The 20,210-nt window shown below is 35.1% G+C and overlaps 2 protein-coding genes across 2 annotated transcripts; both read left to right on the top strand.

The window, feature by feature from the left end:
* Nucleotides 1–5,887: 5,887 nt before the first annotated feature.
* Nucleotides 5,888–13,227, top strand: LOC124372812 (juvenile hormone esterase-like; the record flags this gene model as incomplete). The annotated part of the gene is made up of 6 exons (XM_046831219.1): nt 5,888–6,078; nt 6,705–6,784; nt 8,919–9,012; nt 10,388–10,491; nt 12,694–12,847; nt 13,070–13,227. Coding segments are annotated over 6 exons (781 nt in total), but the record flags the coding sequence as incomplete, so codon positions are not given.
* Nucleotides 13,228–14,318: 1,091 nt separating this feature from the next.
* On the top strand, nt 14,319–14,601 carry LOC124372811. Its single transcript, XM_046831217.1, has one exon. The coding sequence runs from the start codon at nt 14,362–14,364 to the stop codon at nt 14,563–14,565; it is 204 nt and encodes a 67-aa protein (XP_046687173.1). The 5' UTR covers nt 14,319–14,361; the 3' UTR covers nt 14,566–14,601.
* Nucleotides 14,602–20,210: the final 5,609 nt, after the last annotated feature.

The following is a 20,210-nucleotide window of genomic DNA, read 5'->3' as shown; positions in this document are numbered from 1 at the left end:
ACTACCCAGCGACCAATCTTCCCGAGCTGACGGGGGTGGGCAAGGAGCCAAGAAAGTGCCTGGTTGTCGGTTTCCAACAAAAATTCTTTATGTTCTAGGTAACGCCTGAACTTATTAATTCCAAACACGACAGCCAAACATTCCAGCTCATAAACAGAACAACTCTTCTTCTCACAAGGGGTTAACGTGCGTGAAGCATAAGCTATGGGCTGCCGGATACCATCTACTTCTTGTGATAAAACAGCAGCAACGGCTAAGGAGGAAGCATCAGTTTGCAAGACGAACTTACGACTGAAATCATGCATAGCCAAGACTGGAGGCTGCATCACTGCCTCTTTCAGCTGCTCAAAAGCAGTCTGTTGCGCTTCACCCCACTCAAACTTGGCACCCTTTTTCCTAAGAGAGTTCAGAGGGGCCGCCACTTCAGCAACATTGGGGATGAAACGACGATAAAAATTTATCATTCCCACAAAACGGGCAATCCCCTTGGCATCCTTAGGAGGAGGAAACTCCCTGATTGCCTGGGTTTTCTCTGGATCAATACAAACACCTCGAGAAGAGACAAGATGACCCAGAAACGATATTTCAGGCTGAGCAAAACTCACCTTTTCAGGATTGACGGTAAGGCCAGACTCTCGAAGCCTAGTTAGAACTTCCTCTAGATGAGTCAAGTGCTCCTCATAACTCTCACTGTACACAAGCAGGTCATCCAGATAGTTGAACACGAAACTTAAATTTGACATCATGAAAGATAGAATCCAGGAGTCTGGTGAGTGTTTGGGCCCCCACAGCCAAGCCCATTGGCACTCGGGTGAACTGGTACAAATTCCAAGGCACACAAAAGGCAGTGAGAGGTCGAGACTCGTGTTTTAGAGGAATCTGATGATATGCCTGATTAAGATCAAAAATGGAGAAATACTTGGCCTTACCAAACCAGTCGAAAGCAGAATGCAAATCGGGGAGAGGCACGGAGCCAATTTCTATCTGAGCATTGAGCTTTCGATAATCCAGTACCAATCTGGACTTCCCATTAGGTTTCGGCACTAGAAACGCTGGACTGGAAAAATTTGAGCAAGACGGCTCGATTACCCCACTCTTAAGTAAATCATCAATCATATTTCTCAGAATTTCCATCTTGGGCGGAGCAAGCTTATATGGATGGGAACGTACAGGACGGGTGTCTGTAAGACGAATCTCGTATTCCAAGAGATTGGTCGTGCCCAGTTTGTCAGTTAGGACTTCAGGAAAACTGGAACAAATCTGCCTTATGTCCTCAGCCTCTTTCGGCGTAAGATGTCCTAGTTGGTCAGGAGGAGTCAAGCTCTTATCTTCCATCTCTAAGGCAGCAGTCCCACGAGACTCGACATCTGAAAAGGGAACGAGCACCCGCCTGGCGAAAGCAAAGAAAACATGACTGGAGGCCAAATCCAAAATCATGCCAGTTTTTCCGATAAAATCTGCTCCCAAGATGAAAGGAAAAGTCAGGTCCTTAGCCACCAAAAAGCTCCAATCCCAAGAGAAATAATTAATTTTGATGTGAATCTGGGCACTAAAGATAATAGGTAAAGGTGTGCGTGAAGCAGTCCAGCAGATAAGTGAACTAGGCTTAACCTGCCGTATTAGCCCAGAGGATTTTAGATCTTCAAAAAATGACAAAGAAATCAAGCTGCGTGCTGACCCAGAATCAACCAGGGCCTTCTGCACCACATTCCCCACAAGTACATCCAGTTGTGGGCAGGTTGAGCGGGCAGCCCTTACTCCCTGCGCAGCCAGAGCAGCAACCTCCCCTCTCGGCCAACGATGATAACTGTTCCCAAGTCTATTTCTTTCTGTTTTCTTTCTGTTCTGCATTAAACCAGCTACCCTTTTTACCATCAAAATCAGGTACATACTTGCCCTCAAAATTACCTTTACGGCACGAGTCGGGCTTACTCGTCCGCAAGCTTACTAGTTTTTTTTTATTAAGTGGACAAAACGGTCTAATATGTCCCACTTGCTTGCAGCCATAACAGGTAGGAGGCTGCCTATGGGAAGGAGCAGCTGCTGGCTCAGACTGCACCGGAGCATGGACCGGCCCCGGAGGCAAGTGAGGAAGATGCCTCGACATGGCCTCCCTTTGATCATCCGCATCCTGAACCCCTCTAGAGATGATGGAGAGGCGGTCCCAAATCCGCAAAAGATGCGGGAACGGCTACAAAAAATCAAACGGGAGCGTTCTTCAGGTTTAATGCCCTCCAAAATAAGGCTCACCAACTCCGTTTCGCTCAAGCTCAAGCGCAACACCCGGGCTACATCCCGTATCTCCCCGACAAAATGGCTCAACGTCCTCGTCTGGTGCCTGAGGACGGTAAACGCGTTCCACCCGCAAGCGCTCCCTAACCCGAGCAGGTACAAAGAACTCCAAGATCTCGGCGTGGAACTGGTCAAAGGTGGCACCTCTCTTAAGGCAGTCTAGAAGGCGATCAAAAAAGCGGCCTTAAGGAAAAACTGCGCTAAAATCTGCATAAGCATGGCATCTGTCATACCAGGAAATTCTCTTAGCTTAAAAACTTCCAGAAGGAAATGGATAAGTAAATTAGTGTCAAGCCCATCAACTCTGGGGAAGTGTTGTAAAACACTGCCCAAAGGATGGGGCAGTTTGCCAAAGCTAGAAAAGGAAGGCACAACTATAGATGATGCCTCACCACTACCCATCGGAGACATAGTAACTCTGGGAGGCTCGAAAGAAAGAGCCGGTGGATGGTTAGCAAAAGTAATGGTAGTGGGAACCTCCGTTGGAGTGACAGCGGTAAATAGTACCCCCTTCTCTTTCACCGAGCGCACCTCACTCAAACCATCTAAGGCTTGTTTTAATTTGTTACTGGCCGAAAAAGCCCAACTCTTAATATCAGAGTTTAAACTAGGAGCTGACATAAGTAAAACTATTCTGTCACGCCAATGTAAAAGCTGAGATGCCAATCTAGCCTTTGCTGACCCGGACATGGGAAGTGACTCAAAATTAATATCGTCTTCTAATTCCTCCATGCGGGTTTTACAAAACTCAAATTCTGTGTTAATTTGGAACTCTGCATTCCAGCTGCGGTCCAACGCTATACAAGCCCGTAATTGAGCTCTTAATGCCCTCACATCTCCCTCGGGCTTCTGTCTCTCGCCAGGACCTCAAAAACCAACTCGGGCTTGCGTAGATGTTCAGGCACCAGGGAAAACGCCATACCAAACCAATTAAGACAAATAAATACCACAATAAACAACAAAGCGTACGCAACAATTACTTAGTAACCTAAGTGGACTCAACTCACAAAAGGCTTACACTGACGAGGTCCAAGTGAAGAACTTAATACCCGCTACCTAATAGAAGGATACCCTGCAAATATACACTAACCACAACCTACAAACACAGAAGCAATAAATATAACAAAACAACACATTGATAGGGGAGAAGTAGAGTACAGTTAGATAAATTTAGCGGTTAAGCAATTTAGAGTCCCTTGCTCCCTGCAAAGGGTAAGTCTGCAGGAAGCAAGACACTAAACCAATTCCACCCGGTATCCTGTGCTAGGGCGAGCTCCTAATGAAAAAAAAATTGTGTACTCTAACCTCCCCCTACCTAACACTAACCTACACCAACAAACAAAACCAGAACTGAGAGACAGCTGAGAGAGCAGCTAACCACGCTCTGCTACCATTGAAACCGTACATCGCCGCTCGCACACCCACAGCAAACCATCAGGGAAGCGCGCGCCCATGGTGGCGAACGGGATGCCGGATCAAAACAAACTAGGTAAAAAAGAACACCGTGGTCAGTATACTCAGGTTCATTTACTAAGACACCGCATAGGCCTATCCAGTCAAAAATAAATATATATATATACTATAAATAAAAAAAAAAAAGTGCCTGCAGTAGTATACCTCAAACAATCCTCGTCAGGTGCACCTGCATACAAAAATTAGAAACGCCATAATTTGAAACAAGAAATGCCAATTCCACCCGGTATCCTTCGGCTAAGGGCGGGCTCCTAATGAAATCCAAGAAATAACTAAATAATATCTAAAACTAACTTAAAATTAAATAACAAAATATAAACTATATAAATGGCAACAATAACAATAACAAATAAATAAAGAATATGGGCAGGGTATCACAGATGTATCACTAGTAGAAATGTCCATCATGGTGGCCGTCCTTCAGCAGAGCGCAAAAGCGAAGGTTCTCTGCGACCACGCATGATGGAGAGATGGCAGCAGAAAATCAACTCATCTCCTGGACCTCATCAGTGAGGGGCCGTAAACTTAGCCGCACATGTCAGAAGGAGAATAGCTCAGCAAAACTAACAAACACTAAATAAACAAAATATATTAAACTGGAGCTACTCCTAAATTGTACACCACGGCTCGGAGTCTTTGCCACTCTCACGGAAAGGCCAAACGCCTTCAAATGGTCAGTGGCCTCTGCAGCCAATAAACCACACACACATACACTATATAAAAACACACATGAGCCGGGGAGATATAGGTATTGAACCGGCTCAACCAGCAACACTTCTTCAAATAAACAGACATTTCACCGAAGTCTTATTGTAAACCAAAACTACTACACCGCAACCTGACGACCAGTCTAGAAACTACCACTAACGTCTTGTAGCACATCACTAACGCACTCTATTAAACTGGTCTTAGTTATTAATGTTAGTGAGGCGTCTGTCATATTGACTTTTATGTCAAGTATTGTGCCGGTTGTCATGCTTAAGTGATTGATGTGTGTACAATTCCAGTGTGACATATGTTCTGTAGAAGTGATGCATCTATTTGGGACTACCTTTATACAAAGCTGGCAGGACTGAGTTTTAAAGGCAGTTACTAGTTTAATAATATGCGTCGTGCAGTAAATCCAATATTGTTTGCATATGACAAATATTTGTGTGTTATTGACACTGGGTTTTCTAAACAGTGTTCCTACATTGAACAGTTTGCTCGCCACAAATACGTCCAAATATTTAGATAACTGGTCTACGAGACAGTTTCTGTCTCAAAAGTGCAATATTGTCGCTAAAACAACGATCACTTGCACGCAATGGATGAGGCTTTATCTATGTGATGCAGAAGATTTTCGACACTGAAAAAATGGCGCTGCAGCGGCATACATACCTGAGTGGTCTGTAAAAGAGGTTAAGTGGTTAGGTACAGGTTTAACCATTCATTAAGGCTAGATTTGTCTCAAAAGAAAGTGTCGAAGAAACCAACTACATCGTCTTCTCAATCCGCGTGATTTTGGCGTAGGAAGGAATCTGGGTTTCTCAGGACGTAGGGTTTCTACTAAATTCGGATCTAAAGTCTCGAATGCATTGCACTGATTTTCGAAACAACCAAATTAATTATTCAAGGTGTCCTTGTAATTGTTAACTCAACGATTAATGTTCTATTCTATATAAAATGTGTCTAGAAAAGGGTGTTACAAATTTCTGTAGCTGAAATTATTCATCATTTGAAACAAAAATGTCTCATAAACATAGGACCAAGACGACTACCCCAGCCTTAGGAATTTTTTTGGTTATTCCTTTTGTTTCTTCAATATATACGAGTTGAGTGAATTAAAATGGGTTTATATCGTGAGTACCGATACCCTTCCTATCGCATCCTTCTTGTCCTAATACCATTTCATCCTTACCGGAAATAAATTGGTAGCTTATTTAATGTTTTTCCTTGATTTGCAATATATGATGCGAATTATTTTTTATTGTTGACTACTGTTTATCATTGTCGGTTACTAGCATATGTCTACCTAGTGACCTTCATTTGGTGGTTTATTTATTTACATATATATTTTTATTTACAGATTGATAAGCACTTGTGGTAGTTTTTTCTTCAAAAACATCTGGCTCTTTGTTAGACAGAGGTTTCTGATCAATGAGGGAAGGGCTGTGAGAGGAAATAACGGAGGAAACCACGCCATAATCGAGAAGCCCGGACCACGTAGCTACCTTGTCGAGGATCCCAGGCTGAGTTTCCAGGATGGCAGGTTTCTGAAAGTTCCCATGATGATTGGCGTCACTAAACATGAAGGGAGTTTCTTTCTGGGCAGTAAGTATCTGATACAATTGCTTACGTTTTACGTCTCAGCTAGAACAAGGTGCCCTTGTAAACGATTAGTGTTATATTCTATGTAAAAGGTGTTTAGAAAAGGATGTCACAAACCTCTGTGGCTGGCGGTATTCATAATTTCACCCAAATACATCATATAAACAAAGGTTGAGAAAGTTACCAATTAACAATTTTGTATTTTTACAACACATATTTTTCTCGGAACTAGTAAAAGCTACAGATACTACACTTTTCACATGATTGTGATTAAAAGGAAGATAATTTTTAAAAAAGTTGTGGGTTTTGCTTTAATATTAAAAAATCGTACCTGTTGAAAATGTGTATTCAAATAACAAAAATTAAATATTGTTATAAAACATTTTGCAACAATATACCACTGACACATACAAGTTTAATTACAATTAGAACGGTTTTTCTTCAACGCAATCCGTAAATGTTGAAGTGAGCATAATCACTAGTTATCCCTGCATAAGCCATATGTCAAAACAACTGATGCCTCTCAACTGATACATATTTGTCATTGTAAAAATGGAATCGTTTACAGTAATTTGAGGAAAAACAGAGGAATAGACTCTAACAAGTATCAACGAGCCATTATTTCCCAGATTACAGTCCGAAAAGTAACAAGACTCCTTTCACGCAACACAGACTAAAAACTATTATTTTGAAGTGTTACATGAATTCAGTAAGAATTTTCCACTCTTTCCTTTGTCTGCGAGTTTCTAGTAAGCATTAAAAAGGACATGTTAATGACGTCTCTGTTATTCAGGAAATAGTATTAATAAGTATTAAGTAATTAAAAATAATAATGCCTATACGTATAGTAAATATAATTTATTAATGTTAAACTTATAATAGTTTCCAACGTCGGATATATCTATATATATATATATATATATATATTATATATAAATGAATGTTTGTGTTTGTCCTTTATGTAATCGCAAAATATTAGACAGACCATTATGAAAATTTGTATGTACAGTACACGTATTTTTCCACGGAGAAGGTTTATAAGCTATGCCCATTGATGTAACTCACCACCAAGCGGCGCTGCAAAAGATAAAAGGTTTCAAAGCACCTGCACACTATAAACTTCAATTCCGAGACAGTTACGTATATTACATAGCCAAACACTATTTGAAGGCGCTAAGTTATTATGTATATTTGTCTTTAAGATGCATTTCTGATTGAACTTAAAGTTTGAGTGTTAGACCACTTTATAATAAAGTACATGTACGTGCACAATGGCTATAAACATAAACAGATTTTCTTGATCGTGGCAACAAGGCAAACTCTACATCGGCGTTATAAATATAATTCAATTAAACCAGAAGTTCACATACACGGGCAAAGCTTACGAAAAGCGTGCAAAGCCGCGGGAACAGCTAATTAGCATATAAAAATAAAAATTGAGACATTTTATACTCCAAACGTCTTTGTTTTGTTTGAAATTCTTAAAAATGATATTCAAAAAATGGACAGAACAATATACACGGGAACAAAAATATAACTTAACATCTCAAGAAAATGTCATCATAATTGCGTAGAAACAAATATTTCAATGATGCAACAAGAGGTATTTTGAATTGGATAAGAAAATGTAGTATTTGTTCCATTTTCATTTATACAAACATATACGTGTAATATAAAATTGAATACGCGTCCCATAAAAATACCAAAACGTTTTCTAAGTCCATAGAGCATGGAAGTTAACGAATCGAAAGACACGAAGGTTTAGAATGTCATGTTTAACAAATGTAATGTATAACATATATTTGTAGCAAGCTTGTTTTTCCTTTGGGTCAGCGTGTAAATAATATAGTAAAATATTGTACCCTACAAATTAAAAAGAACACGGACTCATATATGAAAGTATTTAGAAAGTATAGGATATAACGTGTTTGCCGTTAAAATGGCAACTCAGAATAGTATAAAATTAATTTACTTTCATCTAGCATGACCATGGATTAATCATCCAAAATGTGAATGTCGAGTTTAGCTCTAGTTTACCTCCCTATTAGTGCAGCACATACTTGACTCCTAGAGTCATGTTCGGCAGAATAAATAACAAAACGTCTGCGACGAAAAAGCTCGAAATGAACGGTACTTTGGTATCATCCGGAGGCTGAATAATACCAAAGTACCATGAACTCTTTACATCGTTTAGACATTAGAGATGCCTAGATTACAAAATATTATGTAATTTAGGTGAAGAGCCATTCTCGTTGTCTCATCGTGGACGAACATGACTCAATATTCCAGAAGTCAAGTCTGTGACAGCGCCAGATTCCAGATACTGCACTGAGGAAGGTGAAATGGAGCTAAGCTTATTATTCACATCCATAAAAAATTTAACACACTGCTATGAGCCATATAGGATTAAAAACTTTTACATGTGAAGTTCGGTACGTAGCTAATACGTGTAATAAACCTAGAAAGGGTTCAACTCGGTTGATCTGTTGATCGTTGATCGACATGTACCTACGTACGACGTGCGTATAATATACGCATTGGACAGTTGGGATTTTACGGATTTCTTATTGAATGATCCAAGATGAAATATTTAAAATAGTTTATTAAATCCGTATTGACGAATTTTCCAAATAAAACCTTGGTAATGCATTGCTTATATGTAAGTAATATATAACGTTTTTTTTTCTTAGATATATACTTTTCCAAATAGCAAAGCAGTATATGGAATTTATTGTATGTAATATAAATCTTAATTTATATTTTTCCTCGTTATAACGAGATTTATACTTAGTAAATAAAATGCGTTCTCTTAGTGACGTAATACTTTAAATTTTTGGTTCTAGACATTCATGGACTTCATACTGGAAAGAAATAACGCAACAAATAACACAGATTATCTGGTAAACGACTTTTTGAAAGCAACTCTCCAGTTTAGTGGTATGTATTTGATGTGTGATATATTTATTTCGAATTTACAAGTACATGTTTGTTTTTATAACTTTTCAAACTCGCCAACTAGAATACTAAATTACAAACACAAGTTTATTACTATATTATGCTCGTAGTTATTTGTGTTTAATACAAGTTGGCAGTGTTCAGGATAGTATGAAACCTTAGTAGAAAGATCGGGTTTGATTTCGTTAATGCATTTTAAAAATATTCTTATTTCTCTATTATTTGCATTAAGGTGCATGTATGTTTTTTTAATTTTTATTTCAGAAATCAGTAGAGATTAAAACCCCCCTTATTCGTAAAATTATTTTTCATATTCAAATCAAGAGATTAATTAATAACTTATTACCATGTCACGTTTCAAGGTGGCGGATGGTTATGTTTTTTTTACTATAATACTGTAAAAACTAATAAATTGAGAACAATTTCAAAGAATAATAAAAGTTGTTAAATTTAAATAAAACTCGGTCTGTAAATAATTCATCGTTAATGATACCGTAAACACGTAAAACAAAAACAATTTTACCGTAAATTACAACACTTAAAAGCTAACATACACATTATTCCTAGACCGTTGTGTTTTTATGTTTTAGGTGTCGAAAAGTGTGTCATTACATTTAGCAGCTTTTATTCTCAAAGTGTTCTTTTCTCTTAAAGTGTTCATAATCTTATTGATTATTGCGGTATTAATATTTAAAAACTTCAGCCGTCCACCATCTTGAAACGTGATATCATAATATGACATTAATTTTTTTCTTGATTTAAAACTACAAGAAAAATTATTGTGCCAAAATTGAGTATTTATATTCACTAATTTATTAAATAAAACTAAGAACATATACGAACAGACCTATACGGTAAACTAAACATTTCTGACCCATGTTTACATTAAATTTATTGTTTGTCTTGACACGAAAAACAAATTTCTAAAATATTTTCCAAAGACTTTATAAACACCCTTCATATACAACTTACTAAGAAATAAGATTTTTATGATTTACAGATTTTTCTATACACCTAAAATGCACTTAACTTAAACTACCTGTTATTAAAATAAACCTAGAATACAATATTTTTAATATTCTGTTTTAACATTTTTATTAAATGAATTCTAAACTATGTAGGCCTAGTACATTTGAATTCAATTTAAATATATTTGACTTTGATTACTGTATACAGTATACACGACCCAGACGATAAAACGGCAGAAATTCGCAGTAATTGTATAAGAATACAGTAAGAATACATAATTTGTCTCTAACTGAATTGTTCTCTGTTGTTGGATTATTTTATATTTTAATACTCCAGTTATGAATTTAGACTTAAAGGCTATTAAATCATGAACGTTTTTATTGCACAGGAATTGATGACACAACGGGGGCAATCACAGACGTTTTTCAAGACAAATATTTTAGAGTAGAAGAAATTGGAAATTTTACGGCAATGGTACCAGGATTGGTTGATGTGAGTAAATTTTAAGTCATGGTGACTAATGTGTTCACTGACTAGAGCGATTGTATTTATTGTTATTGCTATAACATTGTTTGTGTTAGATGTTTACTATTAATGGAATATCTAGATTCAAACACAACAGGTAAATTCGATCTATTTTGAAAAGTAGGCCAAGCAAATGGTAGCAAATTATCTGTCGGCAAATGAAAGAAACCATTATTATAAATGTATTTCAGAACATTAATGTGTTATATTGACTTAAACTGTAGTAATAACAAAAACAATGCCAGAAATTAAAATTTATTTAATAAAAATGAGGTTATCACTAGTAGGTGATTCTACGCTAGTCATAAATTTTTGCATGGCAACGCCATCTACTCGTTACCTAATAGAACTAGCTTTACCAAACATTTCTGTCATACAATCCTCATATAAATACAAGTTCTATTCTCTTTCAAAAAGAAAACATTCTTGGCTATAGGTAACATTATTGTTGCAAGAAATTGATTCGTCCAAATGTTAATAGTTTTTTTCCGTTATCTTAAGAGCCCCAAAGGATTACAAGGTGACCCTCGCGCCTTCACGCGCAGTCCGGCTACGTGCTGTCACAGTAACGTTTCTATCTCACTTGGTAGGCCTTAGTATTTTTGTTATCATTTTTGTGGCATGTTAATAATTCTTTTATTTTTGAAATCTCCATTTTATTTCTTGAAAATAGAGTCCAAACACGGAATAGCTACGACATTCTTGACGTATTGTTACGAGAATGTAGGAAAATGTTGCGGACAGACGGGCCGACCCCGAAACAAAGGGGTAATAGATGAATGGGAGCGGACAGTGGGTCCGGCCGTCCCCGCTTCTCCTTATCGCTGTGACCTTTCTCCACTCGACTAGTGGAATGGACTTCTCCAGTTGAATGTTCTGGAATATATAAGCACTTAAGTGCCTGATTCAGAAAGGCCTTGCACAAAATAAAAATTATATTGGAAAATGTCGTATTCGTTTATACTAGTGATAGTACAATAAACCTTTTATCCAATGCTCCAAGATTCTACAATATCTTTATTGTTTTGTATTTCTTTAATTTATACTATTTATTTGCTTTATTAATAGGTGTGTATTTAAAAGGCTACGTAACTGATATTACAAAATTGAATTGATCAATGACTCCTTTATTTCTGAGATACGTCAGGATGCCATTGGCATTTCTTGTTTGGATTCTACGTTCATAACATAAATTGCAGAATTAAAATATTAAAAGAATATTACCTAATATTACCTATGTATACCTAACATAAAAAATGTAAAAAATAGTAGTTTTTCAGACTAAAGCCCAGTATTTGCATCACCTAAACTAAAGTGACTGCATACCTGTCCAGCTGGGCGTGTGACGGTGTGTGTGCGTTGGAGCATGAGGGTCACCAAATGCTCAGGGCTATGAGGCTCCAGACAAACCTTAAGTATAGCGAACGAGCTTCTTTTAACCAATTTAATAACAATGTTCAATTCCTAGTATTCTATTGACGTCCTATTTTTTAAAACTTAACGTTATATTTGAAAAATTATCACCAATATAAACATCGTAAGCTTGTAAAAGTATCGGCATTAAAATATTTCTATTTACCACTAACCAGCCAGTAAAGCTCCAAAATTTGGTCAACTTTTCCTGTTGTTTTGTGGGGAATCTTATTTATAATAATTACAGGTGAATAAATTAATCAAATTATCACAGATGTTGGCATTTATAAATACAAGTAGTAAAAAATTTAATTCAAATAATTATCATCATATTTCTATCGTAGGCCTACCCGTATTTCCAAATGGTTCATAATATTCATTACGGCCTTATCTTCAAAAGTTAAAATTAACCTTTCGAGCTCACGGATAGTTAGACATTGAGTGAATGTTTATTGTTGGCAAAATTCAAACATGCATATCAAGAACGTAGCCAGGAAAAGAAATTGTTGGCGGGGAGGTCCAGACAACTGATATTTTCCCGTAGTGGACAGAGAGAGTAAGGCGCTATTTTGTTCCTTAAAAATTCTTGACCCGTTCCTTTGTTGAGAATGATCTTTTCAGCAGTACATGTCAGTAATACTGAATTATATAAATAATAATAGTAGTTGAAAAAATTGAAAATTTGCGAGGTGTATGTCCTTGATGCATATTTGAAAGGCTACAATTTTAAATATGTTCATTTCTGCTCATTGACAGATCTGTGGAGTAACATTGCTGAAAGCGTGTACCCTGCAGCAAGCTAGACGAAACGCTCATGTTCAGTCCACCTTCCTGTATACCTTCAATTACAGGGGACAGTACACCAAGTTTGGCTATGGTGATGATGCGCATCATTATCCATTCCCTGGAGGTATCACGGAACAGATTTAGAAATAACTTTCTAAAATAGTTTTTACATGTTAAATTTTTAACATAATTGATTTTCACGAAGTATTTATTATTTATATAAACTGTAAGTTCTTAAAACCATGTGTAACTACTTTATTTTTTTAATATGTGAGGATGTTTTATTATGACTTGAATTTACAAATTAAGTGTAATCTAGTGTGTTCTGTTATGTCCACATTTCTAGGGGTTGCGCACTCAAATGATCTCCTCTATCTGTTTCCGAACACTGAAGGCTCGTTGAACAGTGCGGACAGAGAAGTCGCTAAAACTGTGGTGGAACTATGGACCAGTTTTGCTTCTAACGGGCAAGTTGGGATTTTACGCTATTTTTCTACAATTTAAGATGAAAATACTTTTGGTTTTTCTATGCTGGAAAAATGTGTATTTATCTCTTATGTGCAATAAACTTCAGACCTTTATACAATACACCTGATATCCGTAGAGCTTCACTGACGTTTTGTTTTAAATGTTTCATTTCCCAAACAATAAAATGAACACATATTATAAATAAAATTTTGTATCCATGACAAACTGTATTACCAAATTTTATGTAAATATACATCTTAATGCGTAGTCAAATTTTGGCTCCGTAGTCTCTTTGGGAATTTGACTTTGCAAATATTTGAACATTTTCGTCTCTAATTATGTCAGTGGTGAAACTAGACAACTTGCCAACTCACGAAGTTCACGAAGAATTATAGAGATCAGCTTTTCTGCATCTCTTGGCTTCCATAGTATTATTAGAAATGATGTACAGATTTGAGATGTTCAGATAATGAAGGAATAGAATTTGTGTTTGAAAAGTGGATTTCAGCAGTTTTCTACAACTAAATATAAAATGGGATTTGTCTGATACAAGCTCGAGTCAAAAATGGAAGACTTTTTCTACCAGTTCTAATAAAACTAAATAATGGCACTTGCTATAAAATGCTTAAAATTTAATAAAGTGTACATCTAGAACGTAAAATCTAAACTAATAAATCGATCTAATGAGCATATTAGCATTCAAGTAGAATAGCAACAGGAAGGAGATATAGAAGGTTGCTATAAGCCTGGAAAGGCTACTATAAGCTTAATAATAATTTTATGTTGACAAGACGAAACTTGGAAACTGTTTAGCTATAGTAGGAATGGCCAAAACGCTCTAGGAATATTTTATTGTACTGCATAGAGAATTCGCAAACGTTTGTGGCATAAAGGCCATAAAGTTGTGGTTTTATTTATTGATTTAGTTCGAACCAGTATTGCACAATTTAATAAGTTATAATTTTTATAAAACATGATTGAGAAAAGTATGACTAGGGAGGGACCTGACATTTTAGTGGCTTAGGAATGAAGAGCCTAAATGTAAATACAGTCGTATCAGTTTTCCATGTAGTTGATCTGAAGCTCTAGCCTGAAAGCTTTTTATAACTTGTTTTTAAATTTTGTTATAGAACTCCCAGCGCGCATGATTTGGAAAACGTGTGGCTTCCTATGACGTCAACCGTGGGGCCTTATCTTCGCATCGAGCAGCCCTCCTCTCTGCAAGCCAACTTCTACATGGAGTACAACATCACGGCATCCGAGGGATTGGATGTGTACATGCGGGAGTTGTCCAGTCTCTCGCCCCCCACCTGTGTCCTGTCCCGCGTTTTGTTTCTACTGACAGTATCGGTCACAGTAGTATCCTGCAGATAGACCTGGCTGTGGAGGCGGCAGTGATTTCGGACAGGTTTATTTTCAGTTTGTACTTAACAATGTCCCGTCACCAACAAATCACTATAGGTGATTTATGGATTCGATTACCCTTCTCCAGCAGCGAAGTACAGTTTCATTTCCATTTGCACCATGGAGTTTTACATGCAAAAGTGAACATATTCTGTACATCTATTGGAAATTGAAAAGTGTCCTTATTTCCTTAGATAAGTTTGGACCAAGATCCATCAAATATTTAATCTGGGAACTAATGTTTAAAAGATGAATTCGCAGTCACCACCGATGACAAAGCAGAAAAGATGGCAAGATCAGCATTAGATACTCATATATCATCCATTGAGGAGCAGTCACCTCATACTTGCTTGACTCGCTTACCTTGATATGAGCTTTGTAGCCACAGAAAATGGCAATTTGTTATTTTACCACTTTGCCAATTTATCACAAGTATGGTCTCGGTTCAAAAATACAATGTTAAACCGCGTTTTGTATATAAGGAAAGTGGATTTTTAGGATTCTACTTGGAACTCGTATATTAAATCACAATGTATGTATACCTGTACTATGTACAATTTTCAACTATGTATGTGTCAACTCAAATTACTTACTATACATATTTAGATAATATTGATGTGGTCAATAATGAGTTATATAAAAATAGTATTAAATCAATTGTTAACACAACTTACTTGTGGTTTATCTAAAAATTGATATTAAAACTACTGTTGTGAGTTTCAATATTTATTATAAACACAAAATGTTTACAATGCAAAACCTTAGATTATATTAATATTATAACAAAATTGATTTGCCCTGTTTAGAAATTTTTGTTTGTTACTGATATTTAATTTAAAGAAGTATATACGAGTATTATATGCCATATATTTTACATACTAATGGTATGCACACTGTTTGAAGCCGCCCTATGTTGTTTTTCTCATATTGCGTACTTCTATTTTAGACTATAATTTTTAGCGGTACCTATTGTTTTGGGAAATTAATGTGTCTATACCAAGTGTCTCAAAAGTAAATAAACACGTACTATTCTAATTAATTACAGATATTGTTTATCTAGACAATAGTTTGTTGTTTTGAAGTTGAGGGTAATAAATATTTAAAACGGCTACCGTAAATAATTATTATTCGGATGACGATATAGTATCAATCTGTGCAAATTAGCTAGACTTTATTTCCTCAAAACAAAATTCATCACATTTTTAACCTTGGTAAGAGTAAAGGATGATAGTACATTAAGTGTGGACAGGGTTACTCAAGTGCATACGGGTATATGGGCATTAATTGTTCTGTTCATAAAAAAAGACCAAGCAAATAAATTACTGGTGTCACACCTTTTCTTAAACCATTCATAAAATGGCTCATCGGTTGCATTGTAAAAATAAGGGTTCTCGACGCTTGGCTGTTAAAATTTGTATTCACTTTTTTTATTAACACGTGTCAAGATCATTGTACGATTATCTCTGGAACCGTTGACTTATTTAGGATTGTGAAAATGTGTCCTACATTACAACGATACTTTCATTATTTGTAGAGGTTTTATCTGCGACATACCATAATTACGTTGTTATTGTTCCGCCAACTCTAAGTTTGTCACAAATTCTCGTAATTTGTATTCTCACAGTCGATTCAACAGAAATAGCAACAAGAAGATACTTAGTAAAGGAACTATAATTTAAATTACTACATGATTCAGTTTCAAACCACCAAGGTATGGTGTCAGTTGCTATGGTGATTGATGTATTGTTTACTATTTGGGACGCTACTAACTTTAAGTTGATTCTCAAAGAATTATAAAGTTACTGGATGTGCTTTTCTACCATTTTAGTTTATCCTCTTGTAAATCAGGGCGTATGTATTACTAAATACATACAAAACATTAACCAAACTTGTATTTTTTATTAAAATTCTCAACTTTGTTAACTGACAGTTTTCAATGAAACTGTGTAACAGGTTTATGTAAAAATAACTTGTATATTAAATTACCTTCAAATGCTCATCGTGTTTTACTAATACCATATAACTTGTCTTCTAAAAAGTGTATTCAATGCTCAATTGTGTTCTATTAAACTATGCCTTCAGATGTATTTAAATTTATTGTATAATGCAAGTTTGATTAAACTACTAGCCTTTACTCGCGGTTTCGCACGCAATTTCGTAGACTTTCCACCTGTATGAGCGCTTCAATTAAATTATATTTCCGACGCCAATGCTGATGTACTCTGATCTTAGCACTTTTTGTTCCTTAGATATTTGGCATCATTCTTGATCAAGTATCAGGTCAATAATATATATATATATATATATATATATATATATATATATCCTTAGAAATCTCCTTAGAATCAATCTATTGGAAATGTTGTCAAATCTGCTACGAATAAACTATAAATTAAAACTTATAATCGGAAATGATGGAATTTGCTAACAATCACTCGAGAAGTCGGGGAGAATGTGAGTAAAACCACATTCTTTTCACGAGGTTCATTATTTATCTTTTCCAAGTGTACTATAAAATCATCAAAGATTTCAGGCTTAAAATCGTAATCAAATTCAATATCCAAATAGTGAAAGATTATAGGTAAAATCTTCTCATAATAAACGTGTGTATCGATACCTACAAACCTAATGTATTCTTTGAAAAGGAAAATAATTTTTTCAAGGGTTATGAGTTTATATGAGATTATAAGTAAAAATTTTTATTCTGTTTTCTAAATTCTGTAACAAATCGTGTTTGCTTCTTGTCTCCATATTGTAATTTTCTAAGCAGATTGTTCAAATGTGTTAGTTTATTTCGAAATTTCTTAGGTTTAGGTCTTTCGTACAAAATTAAATTACAATCTCTACAAACTAAATATCTTTTATCAATAATTTCTCCTCTATTACAACACTTGTAACAGTTGGCATTATACTCTTCCATTTAAACAAAAAGATTTTTTGTTATAAATGGAAATTATGGAACTAAGTCTGCCGAGATATAAATTTTTCAGCGCAAATACATTTGTGTTTACATTTCTACAACAGAGATAAATATAAATAATTTCATTCTATTGTACAACTATTTAGGATATTTTGTCTATGATTACAAAGCTTATTCCGGAAGAAATCGAGATTTTTCATCAGCGAAAGAGTATATTTTTTGAAGTTTTAGAAGGAATGAAAGAGAATAATATGAACATCATCAATTATTGTAATAGACAAAATGAATGATTGTGTCTTTGGTGTAGTGTTGTTAGTGTGCGTGTTTGCGCTATGGGGAATCACATCACATTCAACGTCTACGGTGTATATTGTTTAGAGACTTGGCCCTGCACTGCTACTGTCCAACCAAGTTAATGGCTAGGAGCTGTAATTCGGGTCTTAGACTCTGGAATTTTTTTTGTTCCCAAGTCTCATTTTTCTTTGGTAACTACTGTGTAGAAGTTGATGGAGAGATTCAATTAGGGAATTTGTGTCGGGTGTTTTGTAAGTGTAATGTTGTATTAATGAACGATGTGAATGATGAATGTAATGAACGAATTAAGGAAGAGAAGGAATTAAGGAATGAAGTGGAAAGGTGAGGAAGCAAATGGCGCGCCAACCACAGTTGTCATTACTCGGCTTGTTCTATAGTCATTACACTATGGCCACTCGTGTAAAGACTTGTCCCCAACCACTGAACGACAACCATGTCTTCCTCAATAAAAAGCGCGCCTGAAGCTCTGGGATTTGAACCCAGAACCTCAGGCTTTGAAGGCAAGCGTCTTACCAACTGAGCTACGGAGAGTCCCGAAAGTTATAAGCTATATCTCTGCTATATAAGTTGTTCTCACTTTTACAATTAGGAGTGCTAGTTTACAGTTTATTAATAATTTTATATTTCAAAAACCACTCAACCGATTTTAATGAAATTTGGTACACATATAGTAAATAAGTTTCTTAACTCTTTCGACTTAACTTATCCATAAGGGTGAAATCATCCCCTATTTCTTAATATCCATAAAAAAATAAAAAAAAAATTATCAGAAAATCTGAAACTTCAAAAACAAGCGAGTTCAACTTAAAATTTCATGAAAATAACAAAATTTTCAAAATCTACCCCCATCATCCCTTATCTTAAAACTCTTATATCTCGAGAACTATTGGAGCTTTTTTGATGAAATTTGGTATATAGGATCAGTAAATATTAAAGTATTTTTTAAATCATCACTTCCGGTCCAACCCTTAAGATGACCTTGGAATAGTTTTTTCTTAATATCATCCCTATTTTTCAAAATTTTTTAATGCAATTTAAAATGTATACTTTTATCAATGTCTTTAACAATTCTGTAAAGTTTTAAAAATTATCCGATGAATAACAGTGAAAATAACGCGATTTTTACTGAATTTCTCTAATATCGTTCTTAATCACATCATAGGCTAAAAATTTCTCAGAAACCACAACAACATAACAAATCGCGTTTGTAACAGCATTTTGAAAATCCATATTGATAATTATATCGTTCTTTGAACCAGAAATATTTGTCAAACTCTTTGTTGTATCAATGACATAAATAGGTCTATTCGCTAAAAATTCTTTAGGATTGTAATACATTTCCTTATTATTACAGTAAACTTTCTTAAAATCTTGATACATCTGATACATGATTCTGAAAAGACCTCTTGAAATGTTTAAATTTTGTAATTCATCTGGATAATAAGAACCGTTTCAATTTTACTCTGATATTTTTTACATTCAAACTATCAAACTTTGAAGGATTTTTTTCTTGATTATTCTGTCTATCTGTTTGAAAACCTATAATAACGAACTTGGGATTGAAGATATTTCTATAAATATTTGTAATATCGAACGAATAAGTTGTTCCGGAAATACCTTTTTTTCAATACATTGCCAATCTAGAAAATTAAACATAATGTTTTGACTTTTTGTAATTTCATCAATCAATCTAATTTTGCTCGTGGTTTTATAATCAATCATTGGAACTCTAATAAAAAAATCTGTAATTGTTATTTTTCCATCAACAGGCATAACATTTCCAGTTGCAGTCTTCAGAATCACATCATCGTCTTCTGCTCTTATAAAACTTAGATAAAATCCTTCTTTATAGATCGGAATAGTAACATTTTCAAAAAATCCTAATCCAAAATGAGATAAATTTCCAGCTGCTTCAAAAACACACCAAATTTAAAATCTGATTCAAAGCCATTAGAAGTTTGAGAAATAACATTACTTTTAGAATACGAAATAGTTCCTTTAATTGTGCTTAATTGACCACAGTTTTCGACTTCTTCTATCAATTTATTGTGTTTTCTTACTTCAATCTTAGAAAATAAAAACGGTATAAAATTATCGATTAATCTAACATTATCAGTTCCAAGATATGCTTGACCATCTTGTTTTGTTAAAGTTCCAGAAATATAAAACTAGAAGTTAGACGAGCAAAAATTATCTCCAAAATCAATATTAAACTCTGTTCTTTTATTCGGTTCATTTAAATGTTGTTTACTAATTGGATAGAAATTTTTAAACTATGCCCTTTCAATATCACTAGCATACTTTCTGTAGTCCGCCATTTATATAAAAAAAAATTCAAGATTTTTTTACGAAAATTTTAATTATGTATAAGTCGATAAGA

Source organism: Homalodisca vitripennis, unplaced genomic scaffold, assembly GCF_021130785.1.
Source record: "Homalodisca vitripennis isolate AUS2020 unplaced genomic scaffold, UT_GWSS_2.1 ScUCBcl_4084;HRSCAF=10017, whole genome shotgun sequence".
In the NCBI taxonomy this organism is placed as follows: Eukaryota; Metazoa; Arthropoda; class Insecta; order Hemiptera; family Cicadellidae; genus Homalodisca; species Homalodisca vitripennis.
The sequence above is the reverse complement of the archived record's forward strand: the minus strand, read 5'-3'. Positions and strand labels throughout refer to the sequence as shown.

Bases quoted from the DNA above. Each gene is read 5' to 3' on its own strand.
- LOC124372811 (XM_046831217.1), top strand. From the start codon at position 14,362: ATGACGTCAACCGTGGGGCCTTATCTTCGCATCGAGCAGCCCTCCTCT.